The sequence below is a fragment of the Silurus meridionalis genome, chromosome 29, assembly GCF_014805685.1.
Source record: "Silurus meridionalis isolate SWU-2019-XX chromosome 29, ASM1480568v1, whole genome shotgun sequence".
In the NCBI taxonomy this organism is placed as follows: Eukaryota; Metazoa; Chordata; class Actinopteri; order Siluriformes; family Siluridae; genus Silurus; species Silurus meridionalis.
Genome location: NC_060912.1, coordinates 6,596,533 through 6,620,670, shown reverse-complemented (window position 1 = coordinate 6,620,670; position 24,138 = coordinate 6,596,533). Strand labels below are relative to the sequence as shown.

At 36.2% G+C, this 24,138-nt stretch overlaps 2 protein-coding genes across 7 annotated transcripts; one reads left to right on the top strand and one right to left on the bottom strand.

The window, feature by feature from the left end:
- vamp1a (vesicle associated membrane protein 1a) lies at window positions 1–6,003 on the top strand. The gene is made up of 6 exons (XM_046844154.1): window positions 1–113; window positions 334–366; window positions 540–672; window positions 1,575–1,733; window positions 4,335–4,386; window positions 5,339–6,003. Coding segments are annotated over exons 2-6 (363 nt in total). The 5' UTR covers window positions 1–113; window positions 334–364; the 3' UTR covers window positions 5,356–6,003.
- Window positions 6,004–11,649: 5,646 nt separating this feature from the next.
- Window positions 11,650–17,243, bottom strand: si:ch211-288g17.3 (origin recognition complex subunit 4). 6 transcript variants are annotated; one of them, XM_046844348.1, is made up of 3 exons: window positions 17,091–17,222; window positions 13,262–13,321; window positions 11,650–13,187 (listed from the first exon to the last, which is right to left on the bottom strand). In XM_046844348.1, exon 3 carries the CDS (start codon window positions 13,114–13,116, stop codon window positions 12,370–12,372), a length of 747 nt encoding a protein of 248 aa, XP_046700304.1. In that variant the 5' UTR covers window positions 13,117–13,187; window positions 13,262–13,321; window positions 17,091–17,222; the 3' UTR covers window positions 11,650–12,369. The 6 variants fall into 6 exon arrangements, with proteins under 6 accessions (XP_046700304.1, XP_046700305.1, XP_046700306.1 ...); XM_046844349.1 differs by having other exon boundaries at window positions 17,099–17,222; XM_046844350.1 differs by having other exon boundaries at window positions 17,095–17,221.
- Window positions 17,244–24,138: the final 6,895 nt, after the last annotated feature.

Below are 24,138 nucleotides of genomic sequence, written 5' to 3'. Positions count from 1 at the left end.
AAAAAAAAAAGAGGGGAATAATTGGATGCTGACGTGATCTGTCTCCTCAGAGCCCTCCTCCAATATTTTTGTTACTCCCAAGAGCCAGACCAAGAACTGCATCAGCTCGCTCGGTAATTATTTATTTATTTACTAATTTATTTATTTTTCAGACCGATACGTTTCAGCTACTTCAGAATAGAGTAGAATGTAATAAAGCCTATTGTATTAACAGACTTAATTTTTAATCTTGTATAGAATACTAATTAAATCTCTCTCTCTCTCTCTCTCTCTCTCTCTCTCTCTCTGTTCTCTATCTCTTATATGAATTATTTTCTCTTATATTGCATCCAGTGTATCCTGGCAATAGGCATTTGCTGTCATAATGTAAGTATGAAGCATTTCCTACTACTTCAGCACAACAGATCATTTGTTTTGTGTACAGAAACCTGGTTTCTCCTGTTGAATGTGAGAGTTCACCAAGGTATACATGTTAGTACTTTTATAATTATAGGCACTTCAATCTTGATATTTCATTGCGTAAATGCATGTCTCCACAGGTCTGCTCCATATCAGGATGCCGCCACTGACCCAGGAGCCCCAGACGGGGTTGAAGGAACAGCAGCCCCAGCCCAAGACCCAAACCTCTCTAGCAATCGTCGGCTGCAGCAGACACAAGCTCAAGTGGATGAGGTGGATTATGTCATTTAAACAACAAATGTTTTACAGGCTTTCAGTCACATATGACTGACCAAACAGCTTTTTTACTATGAATGAATCTCTTGGAGCTGCTATGACTAGTGATAAAATATCAGAATATTATCCCATAAAAGCCTGGAATGCCTTACTGCTTGTTTCATCTAAAAACAGCATACGCAGATAAAAACTCTAATATAATTTGTTTTATAGTCGTTACATTCTCTTCACAGTTCCATGTTGAAGCTTTCCACTTAAATAAGCGAATGTAATTTTTGTATATGTATACAGATGTCAAATGCTTGCAAATGCTTATATAAAATATACAGTAGTTCAATTACAACAGTTTTTCAAGTCCCTTTTATTAGCATAGTCATTTTTAACACTTCATTATCACAAATTTAGAAAATTCATCAATTTATCTTTAATGAGCAAGCCAGGGGTGACGATAACAAAATAAAAACCACCCTGAGATATGAGGAACCATACAGTAGTTTTATTAGCAGTTATCGGGTTGGAAGTGTAAGATTGAAGATATGCTTTTTCAAAATGTGAAGTCAGAGCAAGATTTGATTAGATGCCCTAATCTTAATCCTAATCTTAATAAAAACAAAGTTATGGTCCTCTTTCACTACTAGCAACGAATTGCTAAACATTGGGCTAAGATTATAACTTTTATAATTACAATACAGAAAATCCTGGCTTGAAGATTATTCTATTTTACTATATTATTATATGTTTATTATATGTTTATTTTATTATAATTTATTATATCACTGCCACATCCATTTTGCTTTTCTTCAGAATTACTTTTTTTCAAGGAAAGTGACCTTATTTAAATAATGGATGACAAAACGCTTAAAAATTGCTAAGCTCCCTCGTAAATAAAACCCTTCTAGGTGGTGGACATTTTTCGGGAAAACGTTGAAAAGGTGCTACACAGGGACCAGCAGCTGTCAGAGATGGACCAACGGGCTGAAGCACTGCACGATGGGGCTCAGCAGTTTGAGAGCAGTGCTGCCAAGCTAAAGAACAAGTACTGGTGGAAAAACTGCAAGGTGCGTACTGTGAAACGTATCACTTATAACTAGCACCATAAAAGCATGTCTAATAAGCTGTGCCTTTCCCTCGTATTACTATACCTCTTCTTCTTCTTCTTTCGGCTGCTCCGATTAGGGGTCACCACAGCGGATCATCCGTCTCCATACCACCCTGTCCTCAACATCTGCCTCTTTCACACCAACTACCATCCATGAACTCCTCCTTGGTCTTCCTCTTTTCCTCCTTCCTGGTGGCTCCATCCTCAGCATTCTTCTACCAATATAACTCATGTCCCTCCTCTGCACATGTCCAAACCATCTCGCCTTCCTCACCTTGTCACCAAAACATCCTACATGGGCTGTCCCTCTAATAAACTCATTTCTAATCCTGTCCATCCTTGTCACTCCCAACAGCCTCGTATTACTATACATACCTCATTGTATGTTTTAGTCCCAATAAATGTGTTGTAAATTATTAATGTGGGTTTGTCCACAGGATTTTAAAATCCTATACACCAAAACTGCAGTATCCATTTTAAGGGGTCCGTTTGAATATACACTGTATTGACAAAAGTTTGTGGACCCCTGGCCATAAGATTTATATGTTCTATTTTAATATCTATTTGAACCACATTTAGTCCCCATTTGCTGTTATAATAAACTCCTCTTTTCTGGGAAGATGTTCCACTAGATTTTTGTGTGTACCTATGGAGATTTCAGCCACAAAGGTATTAGTAAAGTCAGATATTAATGTTGGGTGAAGAGGCCTGAGGTGCAGTCAGCGTTTAAATTAAACCCCAAAAGTGTTCAGTAGGGTTGAAGTCAAAGCTCTATCTCAGGCCATTTAAAATCCACTTCAACCCATGTAAACCAGATCTTCATTTTCATGGCGGGCCATTTGTGCACAGGGTCACAAAGGAACAGGTTTGGACCTATTAGTTCAAACGAAGGGAAAATGTAATGCTACAGAATCAGAAGACATTCTATACAATTGTGTGCCACCAAGTTTGTGGGAACAATTTGGAGAAGAACCACATATGGCTGGAAAAGTTGGGTGTCCCAATACTTTTGTCAATATATTATACTGTTATTTCTGTGTGCATGGAATCATTATCAACAGTGACAGGAAAGTTTTTTTGCAAGATATTTTAAGATAACATTGGCCTGTAAATCATTGTGTTGCCAGAACTAGATAAATATCCAGCACCAGCTTAAAAAATAAATATCTGGTTCTTATAATCGCAGAGTCATTAATGGCCTGTGTCTTCACTCCATTCAAAAAGCTAAAACATTATATTTCTTATACCTTCAACAAAACCTCTGCCATTAGACTTTCATCCCTTTTCTTCCTCCATCCTGCAGTGCATTTTTACCCAAATGGCAGACCAACCTCTAATTCAATCATGTCTCAGGACAAAGGCAGAGTGATGTCACTGGATTAAACACACTGCTGCTGGATCTCTTGATGCAGACCCTAATAATTATTTTGCATTTCTTTCCCTTTTGCATTTCTATTCGTTATCTGTGTTATCCGAATCAAAGTGAATCGGAAGGAAGTTGGAGCTTAGGGGCAATAAATTAAAGAATAAAAAATGATGGCCACTTTATAATGCAGAGCACAATTTCCTGGCATGGATTTGAATCACTTATTTACATAAAGCAAATTAGTCCAAAGTGGAATCTCTGTGATGGTGCAGTAAAGATGTTCTGCTGATTCATGGATTTTCAGAACCTTGTTGGTCCTTTCTTTCTTTGGTCACCTGTCTTTATATTTAACATCTTGTTTTCTACTTTCCTTCATGCTTTTTATTATTCACAGAATGATGTTTAAGAGTTTTGTTTTACATTATGTAAGTTGTGTGCATGACACACTGGCAACATTTAAACAGAGCATATTAACACAATATGATCATTGATAGCTAACTCATAAATAAACAAAAAAGTTCATTCAGCTGAAATATGTCTCATAAAAATGTACAAAGTTTTTTCACTAGTTGGAGATTTCTTTCCGAACTTGACATCCAGTTCATCCTGGATCAGTTCAATAGGATTTACGTGAGTTGTCTTGGCAGGACATTTCATGATAGAGAACACTCCAGCTGACTGTTTGCTCTCTAAGTAATGCTTTTAGAGCTTGAACATATGCTTCAGGTTATTGTCCTGTTGTATGGTGAAGTTGGTTCTAATTAGCTGCAGTCCAGTTGGAATTGCATGGTGTTGAAGTATGGAATGGTAGCCATGTTGGTTTAGTGTTCCTTTCACCCGGAATAAGTCTCCAACTTCCCTGCTCCAAAACAAACCTTCTCAAACCTTTAAGCTTCCACCCCCATGTTTAACTATGGCTGTGAAACTGTCTGCTAACATCTTCCTCCTGTTCTTCCTCTTACATAAGCTCTTCTGTTAGAGCCGAAAATTTCAAATTTGGACTCATCTGTCCACAGAACCGTCATTCACTGTCTAATTCCCGTGTTTTTGCCTTTTACCTAGATTCTTCCAGATAAACAAATGGAGAATGCATGTGTCTCAGAAACCATATATGACTAGATGTTTCCAAACTTTTGACATGCACTGTGTACTCAATGCATGTACATTAAGGACAAATTATTTTTACCTTTCTAGATGATGATCATCGTTGGAGTTATTGTTGTCCTCCTACTGGGCATTGCTTTCAGTGAGTAAATTCCCTTATACCTTAGTGCCCAAGACACTAGATATACTTTATTTGCCTTCATATTGTTTAGTTATCTGTGGCACATATTTGCACTTTTCAGCCTCAGCAATTACTTTTTTTTTTTAGAAACCTTGACAGAAATCTTCGTAGTACATTGAATAGAGAATGGATGTGCATCAGACAAAGAAAACAAAAAACATAAACAGGAGGGTTTTTTATTTTATACAAGAATGAGCACCCAGTATTTATGAAGCTCAGTGGATAAAGTAACACCATGTTCATTAATATGAAGATGTACCAGTGTGCAATGCATTGACAATGGGCCTCCACTGAGTCTTAGTAAATGCCTGGTTGGTATTACTTAAGAAGATTACATAAGTTAACTAGTTTGTTATAGTCTATTTAGAAAAAAGCACCAAATTTATTTAAAAATACCACAAATGGAATGCCACATGCAAACTGAACAACTGCACAAGAGGGGTTTTCTTTTAAACATTTTCATGCAGAATTTAAGTTGAGAAAAATTATAATCTGAAGTGATGTTGAGGTTGAGAAACTGTCGGTACAGTATTTAAGCTAAATTTACAAACTATGCTGAGAGTGCTAGCATTGACGGAGAGACAGACAGACAGACAGACAGAGACAGATTTGTTCACTTTCTACATCACAAAAAAAAAATAATAATAATTTAGGCCACATCCATTTTGAATTCAAATCTAAATCAAGATATTCATTTTCTGTATCTATTGCTAAGGCTAATCCTGTACCTTTTACTAACATAAATGTTTGTTTAGCATTTGCAAGTAACACATATGATAAAGATGATCATCCAAATGTAGTTGTGGGTTAGAGGAATAGCTGTTCTCAGATATAACCCCAAAACCTTCTAATAATAATATTGCAATAATATTTGTACGATCCATGAGAACTTTTTGTGATCTCTTCTCCACAGTGTACTTCTACCACTGAAAAGAATGAGAGCATTTGGCAAATTCTACCATTTCACCAGCAAATAATTTGTGTAATGTTATACCAAAGCTTTGTCCTTTTTCCCGACTGATGCCTTTTATTCCAAGTGCATGTTTGTGTAGTGTCTCTCCAGTACTTCTACATTCCTGTTTAAATACCAACCTGGGCTATTTGCAACCCGAGAGCTCACTCTCTATTGCTTACTCATCCTCACTTTTATTGTTCTAACAGGAAGAAAATATACATAACTGTTTGTTGTTGGATAGATGAAGCTTTTAGATGCTTTGTATGCTTTTAGATACACTATATAGACAAAGGTTTGTGGACATCTTACCATATAATTCATACATATTTTTTTAACATCCCATTTCATTTAGTTCTCATTTACACGTATAACCTTCATCCACATGGGAACATGTGGCACTAAATTTTGGAGTTTATTTGGAGCTTTGTGCTCATTTAGTCACAAGGGTGTTAGTAAAGTCAGGTACTGATATTGGGTGATGAGGACTGGGTTGCAGTCTGTATTCCAATTCATTCCAAAGGTGTTTAGTACGGTTGAGGTCAGAACTCTATAGCAGGGCACTCAAGATCCTCCACTCCAATCCATGTAAAGCATATCCTCGTTAAACTGGCTTTGTGCAGAGGGGCATTGTCATGCTGGAGCAGGTTTGGGTCTTCAATTTAAGTGACATGAAAATTCAATTCTACTGCATCCAAAGACACACTATAGTGTAGAATAGAAGTAATGAAATATAAATACTTCGTTACTGTACGTAAGTAGGTTTTTCTGGTATCAAAAATTTACTTTACTATTTATTTTTCAGACTTTTTACTTTCATTTATAAAATTTTACACAAATATCTGTACGTTATACTTCTTACATTTTCAAACCAGCCTTGTTACTTTAGTTTAATTCTATTTGGCAGTGTGATCAATATTTTTTCTTCTCGTTGCGTGCCGTTTTCAGCCCATCAGCCTATTTCTTCTCATTGCATGTCTTTTTCAATTTACCACTGGTGTATCATTTCCTGGCTCTCACACACCACAGATGTAAACTAGTTTATGAAGAGAACAACAAGCAAGGCAGAAGGCAACAGAAGTCTGGGGCTAACATGTTCCTCATCTGTGCTGTATTATTTATTGTAAGCGTATTATTTTATACATATTATTGCTGGACTCTTTGTGATGTCACTATTTCAGGAGTGTTTAGTGTACTTTGACTGCCTATTATATACTAACAATAATAAAGGAATGAAAAGCAGCCGAAGCCTCTCATCAATTGTAATTTATTTCACAAGTGTATTATATTCAATTGATATCTGATATTTGAATCCATAAGTCATAAACTGATACATAAGAGCTTTGACACACTGTGTTGATTCTAGTTTTAGTAACAATATATATATATATAAATATATATATAGGTAATAAATCCAGAATCAACACAGTAAAATTCTGGTAAGTTTTAAAGTAATTATGGTGTTTTAAAATTAAGTAAATCATCAGGATACCAAACCGAATGTCTGCTATGTTTCTTTCTTTCTTACTCCATCACCTTCACTTTCAGCAAGGCAGTTGTTATCGTGGCTGTGTGTTTGGGTTCGTTTTCATGTTGGCAAACTGCCGTTTGGCACAGTTTCTTAAGGAAGGGCATCATGTTCTGCTGGAAACCATCTGAGCCAAACTAGCGTATCTTAGTCTCATTAGACTAGGACATGGACATGGTTTCAGTAATTCATGCTCTTGGACAGGTTGACTTCAGCAAACTGCTTACGGGCTTTCTTGTGAGCCAGCTTCAGGAGGGGCTTCCTTCTGAGATGACGGTCATGCAAACCAACTTGTTGCAGTGTGCGCCGCATGGTCTGTGCACTGACAAGTGGACCTTCCGCTTCTGTAACCTCTAAAGCAATGCTGCAGCACCCACGCGTCACTCGTGCACCTGACACACAGCACAAGGACTCAACTTCTTTGATCGACCCTTGCAAGGCCTTTTGCGAGTGGAACCCGTCTTGGAAAACCTCTGTATGACCCTGATTTTCTTGCACGATTAATCGTATCGCAATCGTGATGTCTACTTGTGAGATTATAAGACTGCAAATGCTGCGATTTAATTAAATAAATAAGTGCATGTGTGGACACATACTTATTGAGAACAGTTTGTAGATTTTCTGGGCCGCCGACAAAACAAAAAAAGACCAGATAGTCTCAGCTTAGGCAGTGCACGTGTGGCGACACTGAACTGGAAGCCAAAAAAAAACACGTTACCTGTGTTATATGGAGATATTTTAGCTTTAAGATCGCCAACACTGAGCGGAGAGAGGTACTGTGTGATATTTGCTAAATCAAATTTGCTACATCATGTGGCAATATGACAAATCTGTAACAGATCTCACTGGTCACTCGTGGATTGCCGTTCCTTCACATTTCAACCTCCGCTTTCCTATACACATCCCCATACACGCCATTAGCTCTGCCTGCTATCTCTCTCTCGTGTCTGTTACATCCTGCGTTAACAGGGCCGTTTCTAGCCTTTTGGAACCCTGGGCAAAATTCCATAAAAAAGTCTAAATAATAATGATGGCAAAAATGCCTGAATTCGTGTATGTTAACATATAGCGTATCTTAAAGTTCAGCAAAAAAAACAGGTAAACAATTTAAATAGATACGTTCTGTTTGTTTCGATAAAATGTTTCAAAGATCTTATTTTTGTGAAAATGTATATGTTTATATTTGTTTTATTTTAATCAGCTGTACCTTTAAGAAAACCTTTATAGTTTTACAAATACACATTTCAGCATGATTGCTGATCTGTCTGCAATTTTCTTGGCAACCAATCAAGTGGACTCATGATACCGTTTATTAAATCGCAATCGCATATATCGAGATATTGACCACAATAATCACAACGTGACATTTTTCTCAAATCGTGTAGCCCTGGTCGCTGTACTGTAACTCAGTTTCAGGGTGTTACTGATCTTCTTGTAGCCTCGGCCATCTTTGTGGAGAACAACAATTCAAATTCTCAAAACCTCAGAGTCTTCACCACGAGGTGCCACGTTGAACATCCACGTTGACCAACCAGTACGAGAAAATTGTACTCAAAACACCAAATTATAACTGTTCTAAAACAAGATACACAAATATGTATGATCCTGTCAAGCTGAAAAAAAAACATGATTATGATGAATAGGACATGTGGTTTTGCATGGTTACATGACAGCTATCATCACTTAGGGTGTACTCAATTCTGTTGCCAGCTATTTTGACAGTAATGGCTGTATGTTAGACAGTAAATCTGTACTGCTATACAAGCTGCACATTGAACACTCTAAAATATATTCAAGTATCATTTCTATAGTATTGTCTCTCGAGATGATATAATAAACTGGTTGTTGAAATGTGAGCGGTGCACTCAACTTTGAGAGATACTGCATGTACGTCACTTTCCTGGCTCCAGGATGCACTATGGGAAGAATGCAAGCTGTTGGAGGCAGTCTGAAGTTCTAACCAATATTTTGCTGGAAAACCTCAATTCCTGGAATTCAAGTGCATGCACCTTTGACAAGTCCCACCTACCCCAAAACACTGTTGTAGACCAAGTACCTACCGTCATGGTAGCGGTATTTCCCATTTGCAGCGGCTTCTTTTAGCTAAAATAACGCCCTGCACATTATCAGTCTCTTTCAAATCCAGCTTAATAAAAGTCTGGTTGAAAAAATGGTTGAAGAAAGGATTTTATTAAAGAAAAAAATATCAAATACAAGTGCTCACATTAAACAGTGTCTAGTTGTTAAGAGTACAGATTAATGTAGAAATCAAACATCAAAGAAGTTGCTAGAGTAGAAAACAAGCCTATGCAAATGCTGTAAAGCTAGTACATCTATGCTAAATGGTTAGGATCAGTCATTTTAGGGGGGTGGGATGGGGAGCAAAAAAAAAAATTTGTTTTATATACACGATCTACCAGGGATGTACACACATCTACAGTCAAATAACAAGGCATTAGACCAATCTACATGAATTAAATTAAATACAGAGAAATTCCACAAGCGAACGCTGCAGACTGGGAAAACACCACATGGAGGATATCAGACTTTTGCGGTTTATGTAAAACACTTCGATTTCAACTCCCCGGTCAGGGAACCAACCCCAGCCACTCTTAGTGGCGGTCCCAAGCCCGGATAAATGGGGAGGGTTGCGTTAGGAAGGGCATCCAGCGTAAAAACATGTGCCAAATTAAACATGCGGATGATCCGCTGTGGCGACCCCTAATGGGAGAAGCCGAAGGAATCTTCGATTTCAACCTAAATATTGCCCGTTGGAGAGGTGGGTTGTATTTGATTGTAGCCTAGGGTACTAAATGTTCTACACCTCTCCTTAATCATACAAATGGTAAAGTAGTTCTAAAAAAGGGCACCGGGAACCATTCTCTATTTCAGACGTTATAAAGCATAAAAGGGCTAAAGACTGATTTGGCTTTAGCAATGAGAAAGTAATAACTTTGTTGCTTTAGGATAAATTTAAGTTTATCAAATAAAACAAATTTGTCTATATTTAGACAGTCAGGAACGTGCGACCAGAAACGGCAAATGATTATTTTTTTTTTATAACTTTTATACGTCATCGAAGAAAATATTTTTGGGGAAAAAAAGGTTTGGTGAAAAAAATGTAGCAAGTATGGAATTTCTTTTTAATATTTCAACCTTATACTTCAATATATGATCACATAACAATAGCGACTCATTTGCATGGCTACTTTTTTGGGAAATTCACAAAGTGTTTGTGACGAATTTAAACAGAAATCCCAACAAATACAATCGGACAAATAGAACCAGAACATCAGCAACACAAACAACTAGACTTACATATAAATATTTCTGTTCACATGGGAATAAAAAAGAAATAAAATAAAAATAAAAAACTCCTTCAGTGTGATCATGTTTGAAACATCATAAAATGAAATTCTACGAACTTCTATTAACACTGGCTTCGCGTTCATGTCCATTTAGTTTTTACTCTGAAAAATAATTACGAAGAATTTCTGCTTGTAAAAAATAAAATGTCTTCACAACCAGGACAGAAAACATCACCACAGACATCCTGCTTAATAACAGGAGTAATTACAATGTACTTTTTTTTAAACAAATGCAAATATATTTTTGTAACAAAACAAAAAAATTCAATCATTTTTACACATAAAAAGGTATAAAAGTAAGCAATCAACCATTCGAGTCAAATAACGAGGGCGGTTTCGGGAATAAGTATATTAGACAACGGTTTTGTTTTTCCACATCGTCCGACCCAATTTTTAGGTAATATTCTTAATACAATGCATCACTGCTTTGCCTTTGCATTGGATAGGAATAGTACTATAATAGTAATATAATAGCGCATACGATTTTATAGCAATGCTGAGGCGAATATTCCATAGTTTCACTTTTGTACTGCATTCCAATTTATGGAAATGATGTCTCAGTTAAAAAAATATATCATATATATACTGAAACTGTAGCTGGGACATATAGCTTATGTGTTTAAAAAGACTGTTCAACAATCTAAAATTTAATTGCCTTTCAATCACATGAAATTTTTTTTAAAGAGCTTATTGATCACAACCCTGAAGGTTGGTGGTGGAGGGGTATATTTGGTTCACCCACATTACAACTCTTCATTCTACAGCTGGTGTGAAGAAAATATAAAATGAGTTTTATATTTAAACGGAATGCTGCCATTTTATGCATCTCAAACTACGTTTGCACACGCGATACTTTTTAACGTGTTTGGTGGATTCAGTTGATGGTAGCACAGGCTCAGGATGCAGCGATGTCTAGCTAGAACAGTTTGGTGTGTTGCCGTCCAGTGATGGAACCGTTAAACTGCATGCCGTGTTCTCTTCACAAAATTCTATTCAAATTAATAAAAAACAAACAAACAAAAAAAAAAACAGGTCCTGCACCAATACACCAGACATTCAAACATCAAGCCTAGTGGAAAGCACAAGCACAAGTAATTTCAACAAACACCAATACAGATAAGCATTTTGTTCCTGGCATTGATACATTTTTTTTTTTTTTACTGAATAGCTTATTTCTGCTCCCAATAAATTTGTATAAATAATAGAAATGCTCAGCGAACTAATTCTTGCTTAGAAAGCCAAGTCATACAGATGAGAATGTGCCTAAAAATCGGAATTCCATTTTGTGTCTGGATGCAATTGAACATCTGCTTTTGTAATAAAAAAAAAAATTATTGTCTTGATGGGGACGTACATAAAGGTGGTGTACCATAGAGTATCAAAATAAACTTTTTATTTAAAAAGACATGCAAAAGCACAAGAGCTGAGCAACAGACACAAGAGAGAGAGAGAAAAAAAGTCTGTATTGTTAACCTTCGGTACAAGTCAAACGATTTGTATGAAATCTGGTAAAAACCCATTAAAAAATATTTGTGCTCTGTTCTACCCGATGGTTTACTTCTTTTTTTGGGATTTACCTGCTACCCTTGAGGACAAATTCTTTCTGCTGTTACTCTCGTGAACCTCGGCGTGATTTAGCTCTTCACCCACTTGCGCTATACGGTCTGGTTTTGCAGCACCTCCAGCAGCTAGAACAGCATTTTCTACTGCATGGCAAGCATCGTTTTCACTGGCCTTTTGGTCTTCAGCGCCTGGTTTACTTGAATTCTTGGATGAAGCGTACGAGTTACGGGGTCGTTTGGGCGAGGGTTCGTCGTTTTCCTTGCTCTTTGCTTCTTCGCCTTGAACGACTGAAGAGAACTCCGGCTTTTTAGGGCGTCCCCGCTTACGGGGCTGGGCATTCACAGACAAGGCACTGTTATTGAGAACATGTTCCGCCTCCTCTGTAACTGTTTTGACTTTGCCTGATCCTGGGGGTCGCCCCCGCTTTCGAGGACTTCCGTTCGTTTCCCGTAGTAGACCTTTGATCTTTGTCCCAGAACCTGGAGGACGACCCCTCTTTCGGGGAATGCTGTTCGTCAGCCGCTTTTCGACTTTTACTTTGTACCAGACCCTGGAGGACGGCCTCTTTTTCTAGGAGTTCCGTTCGATTCAACTGAAATAACCTTTAGCTTATTTCTAGAGCCTGGCGGTCTGCCCCTTTTTCGAGGTGTTCCGTTTTCAACCTGCTTGACATGTAGCTTGGTTCCGGAGCCTGGAGGTCGCCCCCTCCTTCCTGGAGTACCTGGTATTGGTCTTTTTGCTGGAGATGGACCTGATGGTCGCCCCCGCTTCTTCTTAAAAGAACCTCTTGGCCTTCCCCTCCCTCGAGGAGTGTCGCCACCTACTTCCGAGATCTTTAGAGTTTTCAGATTCCTGTCAACTCGGCCATTTTGAGAAGCCATGGGTCCGTATTTGCGCGGCCTACCTCTTCCCCGTTTCTCCTTCGCCATGTGTCCGAGAGGATGGATGCGTGGTCTCCCGAGGGGCTTCGAGAGTTTCCGTTTCTTGCTCAACCTTAAAATTCTCTCTGCTTCTTCCTCTGGACTAAGGGGAATCTTTCTCGGTCTTCCTGGGATTCTGATCTTTTTTGGACGGCCGCGTTTCTTGGCTTTCGGCCTGATCACCATCTCGGGTGAAAAAAAATCCACCCGTTTGGACGTTCTAGCGTGGTGAGATGTCTCTTTCATGGAGATAATTTTTTTCTTTACTGACCCTCGAGGTCTGCCCCTGCCACGTTTGCCTGAACTGGCGCTTCCATTGGCCATTGTGGTGTTGGAGGCATCCTTCTCTTCGACCTCCATCACAATGTGTTTTAAGCCTTACTGAGGGTCTGGGACCTTCACCCAGGCTTGCTTTCTCCAGCTGCTAAATTCTAGAAGAGTAAAAAAAATAATAATTCAAGTCTTTCAAATTAGCAAAGCTATTAATTAATACACAATTGTTCACCTTAAAACCAGTAAACAGTCCTGGTTGTAAAAAGTTCTGTGGGTGCTCCATAAACCACATCTAAAAAAAAAAAAACTGTATAAATTAAAAGTGAAATGTGGCATTTAAATTTGTAATAAGATCTTTGTTAGAAGATAACATTTATGGAAAGAGTTTAAGTGGCATGTAACATTTAAAGGAAGGTCACACAAGAGGAACTAATTTGTCTCTTGGACTTTCCTCAACCATCAACAATAAAACTGATGTGTCTTTCGTGTGTGTCTAACAAATTAGACACCGCTGGAAAGTCGCTGAGCTTCAATAAAAGAACAACAAGCACTTTACTATTACTATTATTACAAAAGGCATACAACAGGCACAAATGGCGACTACGTAGCAACAATTTCCACAGACATTTCGTTCAGTGACAAACATGTAGACGCTTTCATATCCTTTTAGTGAAACCCTTCACTAAACTGTGTTATCGCTGCAAAAAGGTCTATTCACTTTAACTTGGGTAAGGAAAATATTGAGGTAGACGTTTCATGCTTGTATATGTTAGCTCTCAAAAGCACACCAACAAACAAAAGATGGGCCAAATGACCATGTAATCTGGAAACTCAACTTCCCTAAACACTATCGGGACAAAAACACTGGAACACTTGACTATTCCAGCCATATGTGGTTCTTTCCCAATCTGATATCACAGAGTTTAAGGTAAAAAAAATTTATAGGATGTCTTTAGATGCGGTAGCATAAACAATTCTCCTTCAACTGAACTAGGAGACCCAAAACCTGTTCCATCATAACAATGCCCCATTTTAATGAATCTATGATTTACATGAGTTGGAGTGAAAGATCCTGAGACTCGACCATTGGAGGCCTCCTCATCTCAACTACATCAGTACCTGACATGTACCACCCCTGTGGCTGAATGAGCTCAAATTTCCACAAGCACATTTCTAAATCTAGTGGAACATCATCCACAAACGTGATGCTTTACCTGGCTGACGTACGGATGGCGGAAACTGTTCTGCCAACTGCTACAGAACAAAGTGAAGATGACATTGCAACCAAACCAAGCGTCTGTAAATACACTATATGGAAAAAGGTTTGTGAACACTAGACCATGTGATTTGTTATTTGCTGGTATAATGGCCTCCAATCTTTTGGGACTAGATGTTCTACCAGATTATAGAGATTGGTGGTCATTTACATTTTCCTGGTTACTACACCTTTAAATGCCATTCTTCTGATGGATACAGTGCTTTCAAATAGTTAATAGGTGTTTCTGTTATTTATTTAAACAATACCAGTCTGTTTCAAAACTGAACCACATGGAACATCATAGCATTGTAGAAACATTTCTACCAACTAAATGTACATTTACAGAGTGATTTATAATTAACAGATTTATATAACTGAGCAGGAGGTAGAGGTTGACAGATAGTGGATTTCACCAATAACAAACGCTGAGTTGGATTGTACTTGCCGATAACTGATTAATCATCTGATTTAAAAAAATAAAATTTTTTTAAAACTACATGTAAAAATGTACTGAACCCAATTATAAAAAAGATATATATATTTCAATAGTTTCAACCTTTTTAACATTTACTTAAGTTAATAAATGCTTCATAACTATTGTTTACTGTTAACTTCAACATTTACTAATACATTTTATAATTGTGTTAATTTTCATTTTATTTGTTAATGCGCTATGAAAAAACATGAACGAAGTACAGCAGTCTCACGCGTCAGTGATTCGCCTCTAGAGGCCACTCTCGTACCGTATGATCCAAGCGGATCTTCATAGCCACTCTAACAGACGCAACCCAGAAAAACTATCAGTAATAATTGTTGTTAATAGCTGATAGTTCCAGCAAGCAATTATCACTGCCGATTATCATGCAAAAACGATTAACTGGTCCACCTCAGGTTCAGGGCCTTGCTCAAGGGCCCAACTGCGGCAGCTTGATAGTGCAGGAATTTAAACTCATGGCCTTCGGTTCTAAATTCCAACAACTTAACCATTATCACAAATATTCAGGGAATAAACCTGGTGAATCCAAGTCAAGATTTCAGCATCACTTCTCACAAAGCTGCCATGTGGGTCTGTTTTGTGTGTTCCCATAGTTTTCGCTTTATATGCACTTTGATTCTGGAGCCACTCGAGACGAATCATTATACACAATTTGACTCACGGAGCACCACAAGAGCACGGGGGAAAAAAACAACCATTTCCAATCACACCCTGCAAATAAATAACCCGAACAACTAAAAACTAGACTAAACAACCAGTCATCTGGTTACAAAAAAAACCCACACTAATGGAAGGAGGAAATCAACAACTAATAATCATATCCCACTGGTATGCACATATGAGCAACAAAGTCAACAAAAACACAATCAGACAATCTATCTGCCACTTCCTGCCATCGAGCGGAGACAAACAGTAGCTAACAGATGAGCTACAGTCACAGGTCTCTCAGAATAGAACTTCCAGAAAGTTATTAGAATGAGGCAGTGGGTCTTTCGCTCTCAAATATCAAAAATTTTCCAGGTTCTTCTACAGATTTTTACCTGAACACCTTTATCTCTAGGGTCTTTTTCTTCCCTCTTTGATTTCTACAATTCGGTTTACATTTACAGTATTTGGAAGGCACCCTTTCGACAGGCACTTGTAATTATATTTGTGCACCTTTTTTTATTAATAGAAATACACAAATCTTTCGTTCATCATCCTTGACTTGTCTTCAAGCTTTCAAAGCAAATGATACCTGATTATACTATATTAGTAAATACAATTAATAAACATAATAAAATATCAAAATAAAATCTCAGCATTAACAATATTAATAAACCATATAATAAATATTAATATAAATAATTCATAAAACAAATAATTATTATTAAACCAAACTAAATTAAACAATGAATAAGTTTTCATATTTTTCTAAAAGACAGAGGTATTTTTATGTAATTATTATAAACAGAATTTAAATAAAATCATATTGCATTTAAATAAGTAAATAAATAAAATTAGAAAAAAAAATTATAATAATAATAAACAGTATAAAATGTTAATACAAAGTTAATAAAAATTATTTTAAATAAATAAACAAATCAAATAGTTAATACAAAATTATATTCATACATTCCTTAAAAGACAATCAAAATAATAAAGATATATAATAATAACAAAAAAAATCTAATAATAATAATGCATTAAAATTTGAAAAATGTAGAAATATTGACCAGGTTGTAATTTTATTGCATAAACTTTAATTCTAGCATTAAATCAGTTCAAGTCATTAAACTGAATAATATAATATTATATAATAACAATATAGAATTGTTTTTATAATAACAATAAGAAAATGTTATTATATTCAATATTAAGATGTTGAACTCCTCAGAATACTATTTCATAATTAATCTTATTTAAAATATTAATTGTTAATTTATTTAATATTAGATTGTGTTTATTTGTTTATAAATAATATTAGAATCAGAGATATTAGAAATCAATACCACACAAGCGCGTGCACGGGCGGCCAACTGATAAACAATTTTTATTATTATTATTTTATTATTATTATTATTATTATTTATTATTAGAGAAGTCCAGACCGTGGAGCGCTGGGGGACCTGCATGTCTCCCCTGGACAATCCTAATCCCCTGGTTATTAGTCTGGTGTACACAATAACAGGCTGATAAAGAAGCAGGTTAGCTTGTGGCTATCGGCTAAATCGCGGCCAGCAAATTAAAGCAACTTCATTTTGCGGTGAAAATCCGCCGGAGATCAACAACAACATCCAAAGTATTTAACACAACACCATAACTTACTTACTGACCCTGTGACCGGCGCAGAGGCGCTTCCCCACATCCACTCGAGAATAAACTCGGATGCACACTGCAGCACACACAAGACGGAGGCGGATGCGATTATTTGAAATCTAACGTTTTTCCGTGTCCCGTTGTTTTGTTGTGCGTGGCTGTGGGGCCGCGAGCTAAACAGCGCCCTCTGCTGCTGTGGAGGATCGCATAAATTACGTACGCCTCGAGTGGTCAGTGACGGACGGAGTGTGGAGGACGGAAATGACGTAAACATTAATCAATAAATAAAAAATAATAATTAATTAATTAATTAACGTTTTTGTTTAATAAAATACTTACATTCATTTGTGCATTGCTTCTTCTATTAGGTGTTTCAACATTTATTTGTTTATTATTTAATATTACATCTGCATGCATCTGCATTTATTTATTTCTAAGTTTCTTTCTTTGTTTGTTTGTTTTTGTATGTTTGCTCATTTATTTAATATGTAGTAAAAATGTGTAGAAAATGGTTTATTTCTCGAGACTGTAAAATGTCTGGTAGCGGCCTCTAGTGGTTAAAAGAAATTATTGCTCTGTGTACCTTGTTTCACAAAGACGGAATAAAGTTGTGTATATCATGCTATTATTTTGTGAAGAAGAAAAAAACATATATAAGAATGTCGATATATGTATAAATAATTTACGCATTAAAGGTTTAAGCCTGCAAAGGCTTATGATAATGTATTTGACATAAAAAATATAATTAAAAAAGACAGAAATACAATACACGTATTTTTTAGTGTTTCATAATTTTATAATACACAGAAAAATATCATGTACATAAAATATAATATGCATGACATTGCAAAGTATATCAGCCCTGATAAAGTTTTTACCTTTTATTTTACAAAACATTTTACAAACATAATCATTTTCATACATACCGCAAATAGTTTTTAGATAAATATGTAAGAATCCTTTTTAACATTATGTCAGTGAACCACTAAAAATCCTTGTGTGTTCCTCAGCCTTGGCATTCCCTAAAACTCTTACCCATTTAGCAACTACAAAATCCAGCTTAGGTTTTCACTGGTATTACCAGACTAAAGGAGATGACCCAGCATCAGGTTTTTTTTTTTGAGGTGAGGAAGTTGGACTGAGATGATCCTCACCTCCCAAAAAAACCTTCTGTATGACTAAAACATTTGATAGGCATTAAGCACCAAATCATCTGTGATATAAATCTTTGTGAACATCTCATTCCATATTTAATCTCCATTTTCTGTTATAATAACCTCAATTCTTCTGGGAAGATGTTCCACCAGATTTTGGAGTGTGCATGTGGAGATTTGAGTTAATTCAGCCACTAGTGTGTTAGTAAAGTCAGGTACTGATGTAATTGAGATGAGGAAACCTGGTGAGCAGTCAGTGTTCCAATTCATCCCAAAGGTGTTCAATAGAGTTGAGGTCTGATCTTTATAGCAGCGCACTCAAGGTCTTACACTCCAAATTATGTAAAGCATATCTTCATGGAGCACACTTTGTGCACAGGAGCATTGTCATGTTGACACAGTTTTGTGTCTTCTTGTTGAATTGAAGGAGAAATGCAGTTCTCCTGCCTCCAAATGCGTAATATACAATTGTGTGCCTCCGACTTTGTAATAACGGTTTGAGGAGGAACCAAATATTGCTGGTCTGTATGTAAATATGGCTGCTCTGTAATATCATTATTTAGGTTTATTTCAGCAACAATGTTTTTATACTGTTCAAATCATCACTGATGTGGTAATTACTGGAAAGAGAAAAAAGCCTGTAAGATAGACACTGTGTATATTCACACGGACAGCTTGTAATCCTGTGTTTTATTCCGCACTCATTGTTTTCGCATCTGTTTGGATTTAATGATGAAATGTAGTATAAATTATGTTCACATGCATTTCATTATCCTATCCTCCTCAGTTGAACCAATACAACTTCCTGCTGGTGCTCATAACAGAGCATCTTTCAGCACTACGATGGTGGTCTGTGGTCAGTAAAGCTAAGGTCATGAACATGGACATAAAATATTCCAAAGACAAGTCAAGTCAAATCAAGTTTATTTGTATAGCGCTTTTCACAACAGACATTGTCTCAAAGCAGCTTTACAGAAATCAACAGTTAACGTGAATGGTGTGTATTTATCCCTGATGAGCAGCCGTGGCGACTGTGGGAAGGAAAAACTCTCTTAGATGATATGAGGAAGAAACCTTGAGAGGAACCAGACTCAAAAGGGGACCCCATCCTCATTTGGGTGAAGACACAACAACAGTTTAAGGAATCATTTTAGTACCTAAAATGACTCCTCATATGTATATTTAGATTCAGTCATATATCTGAATGCTCTTGTCATAGATTTCATTCTACTGCCAACACTAGAAATCTGTAATAATATCTCATAGCATCTTCTTTTGGGTCTTTGGTTAAATCAAAGTACAGCTGGTGTTGTCTCTGGTTTTGAGCTTTTCCCACTCATGTTTGAGTTTTTCCTCTAAACGTTCTTATTCTGTGCAGGAGCTCAGCCAGATAGGCTGTTTTTGTTGCTAGATTGTGATTGATTTTCTGATCCCAATGGAATGTAGCGAGTTTTGTCTCTGTCGTAGTCCTGCCATGTTCAGTACAGCACCATCATGCTTTTAGTCTGGTTGAATCCCTTATGTGGTGATTTTATCTGCACAGAACTTTTTGATACCAGATTAGCGCTGGCTTTTGTTCATTTTGACTTTAACACTAATATTTTGACTACCCTAACTAGATTTGAGAATGTTCACACTTTGTTTTTATTCAGTTGCATTGGCTCTCTGCATATACTGTACACTCTTAAATCTCCATGAAGTTGACCCCATCCATTGGTTCCTCAGGTTTACTCTTAGTGTAGCTATCTTGAAGGTCTTCCTGCATTTGAATCACTACTTACTCAATGCTGAGGCATTGTATGGTGCTGTTTTGCAGCTTTGGCTTCTAGACACTGTAGACTTGAGCATTCTTACTTCATGAAGAATACCTCACTATTAAAATAGCTAATTCTGTTACACTGTTCAATGTTTTACATGTTATTAATAGGTTAGTAGGTCCCTCCAAAGTCAACTCTATTCTTACATATCAATATTAATGCAAACCATGAAAAAAGTCTGGTGACAAATCACAGAATTAATCGGCTTGGGGTCAGTTTATGAACGAGCATTAACTATGGATAGGAGACAGGAAATGTACAGACTATACACGATAACATGTTGGCACTCAAGACAAACCACAACAGCACCAAAAGCTTGCCAGGAGAGACACTAAAAACTTAATTGTGACTTGGTCCTGTGATGTGCTGAACAATTGGGTAGCGTAGTTCTGCACCATTCGTCACTACGATGATACATTGAAGTAAAATAAAATGTCAATACAGTAGTTTTAATCCACTGATTAGTATCTATAGCACTAAATTAGCACAAAATGGTTGTTCAGAAGATATGTGTACTGGTCAAGCACCTGAGCTGACTTCTGACTGGAGACTGACTGAGGTCCTCACAAAATGACAGCTAGATCTGAGGGACTTGTGAGTGAGATTCATAAGGATTCGGTGAATTCTAAGGATGAGTGCCCTCTAGTGGAATTCCATGGCAAAAGCAGGCAGAATCAATACTGATTAAAGTAACTCAAGGGACTCGTGAGACTCGATTCCGCTCACTGATTGATTCAGAAGGATTTGAATCCTTAAACGGATTCGGATTTTCTTCATCTCTAATATGTAACCATTTTTAATGAAGACATCAATAGCGACACGGTTTATTTATTCATTAAAGTAAATACATGTAGATTGTTCTAAGTTATTTATTTTAACAAATTTATCTACTTAAATTTGTAAATACATTGGAATTAATTACAAGACACAGTACTTTTTTAGACGTAGTACTAGATTTTCCCAGCTGTATGTGGTTCTTCTCTAAACTGTTACCACAGAGTTAAAAGTAAACAACAAGGTCTTTGGATGTGGTCGAATTCAATTTTCCATTCACTTCAACTAGGAGACCCAAATCAGTTCCAGCATAACAATGTGCATAAAACCAGCTCCATGAAGATATGACATACATGGGTTGGAGTGAAAGATCTTGAATGGCCTGCTATAGAGCTCTGACCTCATCCCTATTGAACACTCTTGGGACGAATTAGAAAACTGACTGCACTATGAAGATGTGCTTTACATGTGTTATGTATCCACTTCAGAATAGCAGTTTTTCTAAAATGTAGAAAAAAAAGACATTACACAATAAACTATATTGAAAGAGATAAATAAACTGTATAAAAACTGTATTACTGTACACCACTGTATAAAACCTTATCATCAGCCTGGGCGTTCCTATTTTCCTATTACAGAGCATCTTTTAAAAATGGTGCACAGACTTTTGCATGAACTCTTTTTAAGGTTGCGTTGACCATTTGCGTTGGCTTAGTTGATACATGTTTGTAGAAAAGTAAGAGCAATTTACAGGACTGAATGTATACTCTATGTTCCCAAGGACCTCACCTGTGAGTTTGGAGGGACACCACAGGTTAAGGGTCTCAGGGACACAGAGTCATACTCAAAGGTGCAGTACAAAACTTTCCAAGCTGGTGTGACAGTGTGTAACAGTTTCTTCACACATGCCATTCGATTTCTCAATAAAAAGGGATTGGTTTGAAACAAACACACACACACACACACACACACACACACACACACGCGCACACTCCATATACAGTATTTATTATTATTATTATGGACAATTCAAATGCACGCCTTTGTTGTGTTGGCTTTGTGCTACGCTGTCAATTTGTTTATTTGTCTAGTCGTGTTTTGTTTGTTTTTACTGTATATTGTTGGCAAGTTTGCACATGTGCACTTGATGTAGTGTCCTAGTTTGCTTTGTGTTTTGCATAATTTTTTCTTAAAATATGTTGTTTCACATTGTTTCATTACACTGTGCACTTTACTCCACTTCACATGCCTGAAATCACAATAAGAGCCACTTGACCTCAATCAATATTACTGCATTTTTATTCATTGTTAACTGAGATTAACACTTTCCATATTTTTATTAAAACATACAGCTGACATGTAAATTCAACTTTTAGGTCTATAAAAGGAGATTTATTTTGCTTTTTGTGTTAAATAATAAATAATTTAAAACATAAAGATTTTTTTTTCACTAAAGTCTAGAAGTTAAGTATGAAAAGCAGTAATGACACTATTCGTCTGTAAAAGTACAATACATTGTTGTTAATGTTTTCAGGATCCAGGTGTTCTTGTTTTGTTTTGTTTTTATGTATACTCTGTTTTACCACTAGATGTCGCCATTGTGTCCCTGTGTCCCTTATTAGTTACACGTTGTTTCCATCTGTATTTAATCTCCCCCAGTATCTTTAAGATCTACTTTTGTCCCTGTTCCTTGCTGGTTGGTTGATTTTATGTAACCGAAGTGCTTTAGAAAATTTCATTTTACACTTTTGAGTTATGGATTGTCTATAATATAATTATAATTCTATAATTTACATATGCCATTTCCAACATTAGTTTTAATATGTAAATTGCATACTAATTTAAATGCTTTTTAAGTTGCAAAATGAAAATGTATTGCCAAATTGATTTCACACGTGTAATGGCCAAGCAAAAATGGTAGCAAAATTTAAATGTTATTTGTCCTAAATGCATTTGGACTCGTAGTTAGGACATTTAGGATTGCATTTTCATCATGATATTTGTAGCAGAATTCTGTGTGTATTTCAAAATGCATTCTGAGCAAAAAAGTTAGCAAAATGGTGATTTAAATGTCTTTTTTGAATGCATTGACACACAGATGTAAGATATTTGAAAAATGCATCTTCAATTCAGAGCCGATATGATATTACAGTAAATTACTGGATATGGTAACAGTACTATACAGTAAGTGTTGATTACACTGAATAGCCCTGTAAATATACAGTAAGTGACAGAATTACAGATTTCCAAAGATTTACGCAGAAACATTGCTGACTTAACAACAATATGGAGAAAATTAATAGAAAACACTTTATCACTATCTGGAGGAATTTCTCTCTCCAGGCTTCCACAAAAAGTAATTTAAGATTTTTTAAAATATTCTAACATTGTACATGTATTATAGAATATTGTGCAGTTTTTCTTTCGGTAGTATTTAGCAGTGACTCTGAGTAATCAAATGAACTGAGAGGAAAACTCACTCACTTTTGTTGAATCTTATTAAAAAAATGATATTCAACATAATGAAATATAACAACTAAAAAAAGTTTTCCTATTCTGTATATGAAGGAATCAAGGCAATAATAATAATGAAAAACCTATCAAATATAATAAAAACCATTCTATACACATTACACACACACCCATAACTCATTCTCACACTTCTCTTACTAGTTCCTTATAGCAACTTTCCATTGATCTAATTATTAATGCTGCACATTTAACCGCAGATTGTTGTTGCATAACAAAGTGTTTTTCTACATTATTATACTCCTCTTGCACATTAGGAGGAAGACAAACACACCAGCTGTTTTGTTTTTTAATGTGCTTTACATAAAATTAATTGTATTAGTGACCTTTGACAAAAAGACATTTAAGTGATTAGTGAATTGGGGGGTGGGGGGTGGGGGGGTTTGGGGGGAACACGTAGCTCAGCTGAGAGAAGGGTGTGGTCGGAGATTCTGGTATTTCTCAATGAGCGTTACATAAGTTTATTATAAGTAATACGTTTATTATAAGTGTCCTGTAAGTGTGTATAATATGTGCCATGCACTTTGGAAGTGTTTGCTTAGAGGCTCAAAGTGATTAATCATTGCATTTCTTTTCTGAATTAAGTACGTTAGCGAGCGCAAGGAATTTCTCAATTCAATAATCATTTAAAATAAATAATTTCACTCACCCTGTAAACATCTGTTGTATTATTAGATCAATACAGATACATTTTCTGGCCATTCTGTTTAATAAAAACAATTTATTCCAAAATATTTAAAAAAAATTAAGAAAATATTTGGCAAGCAATTTTTTATGCTCTGA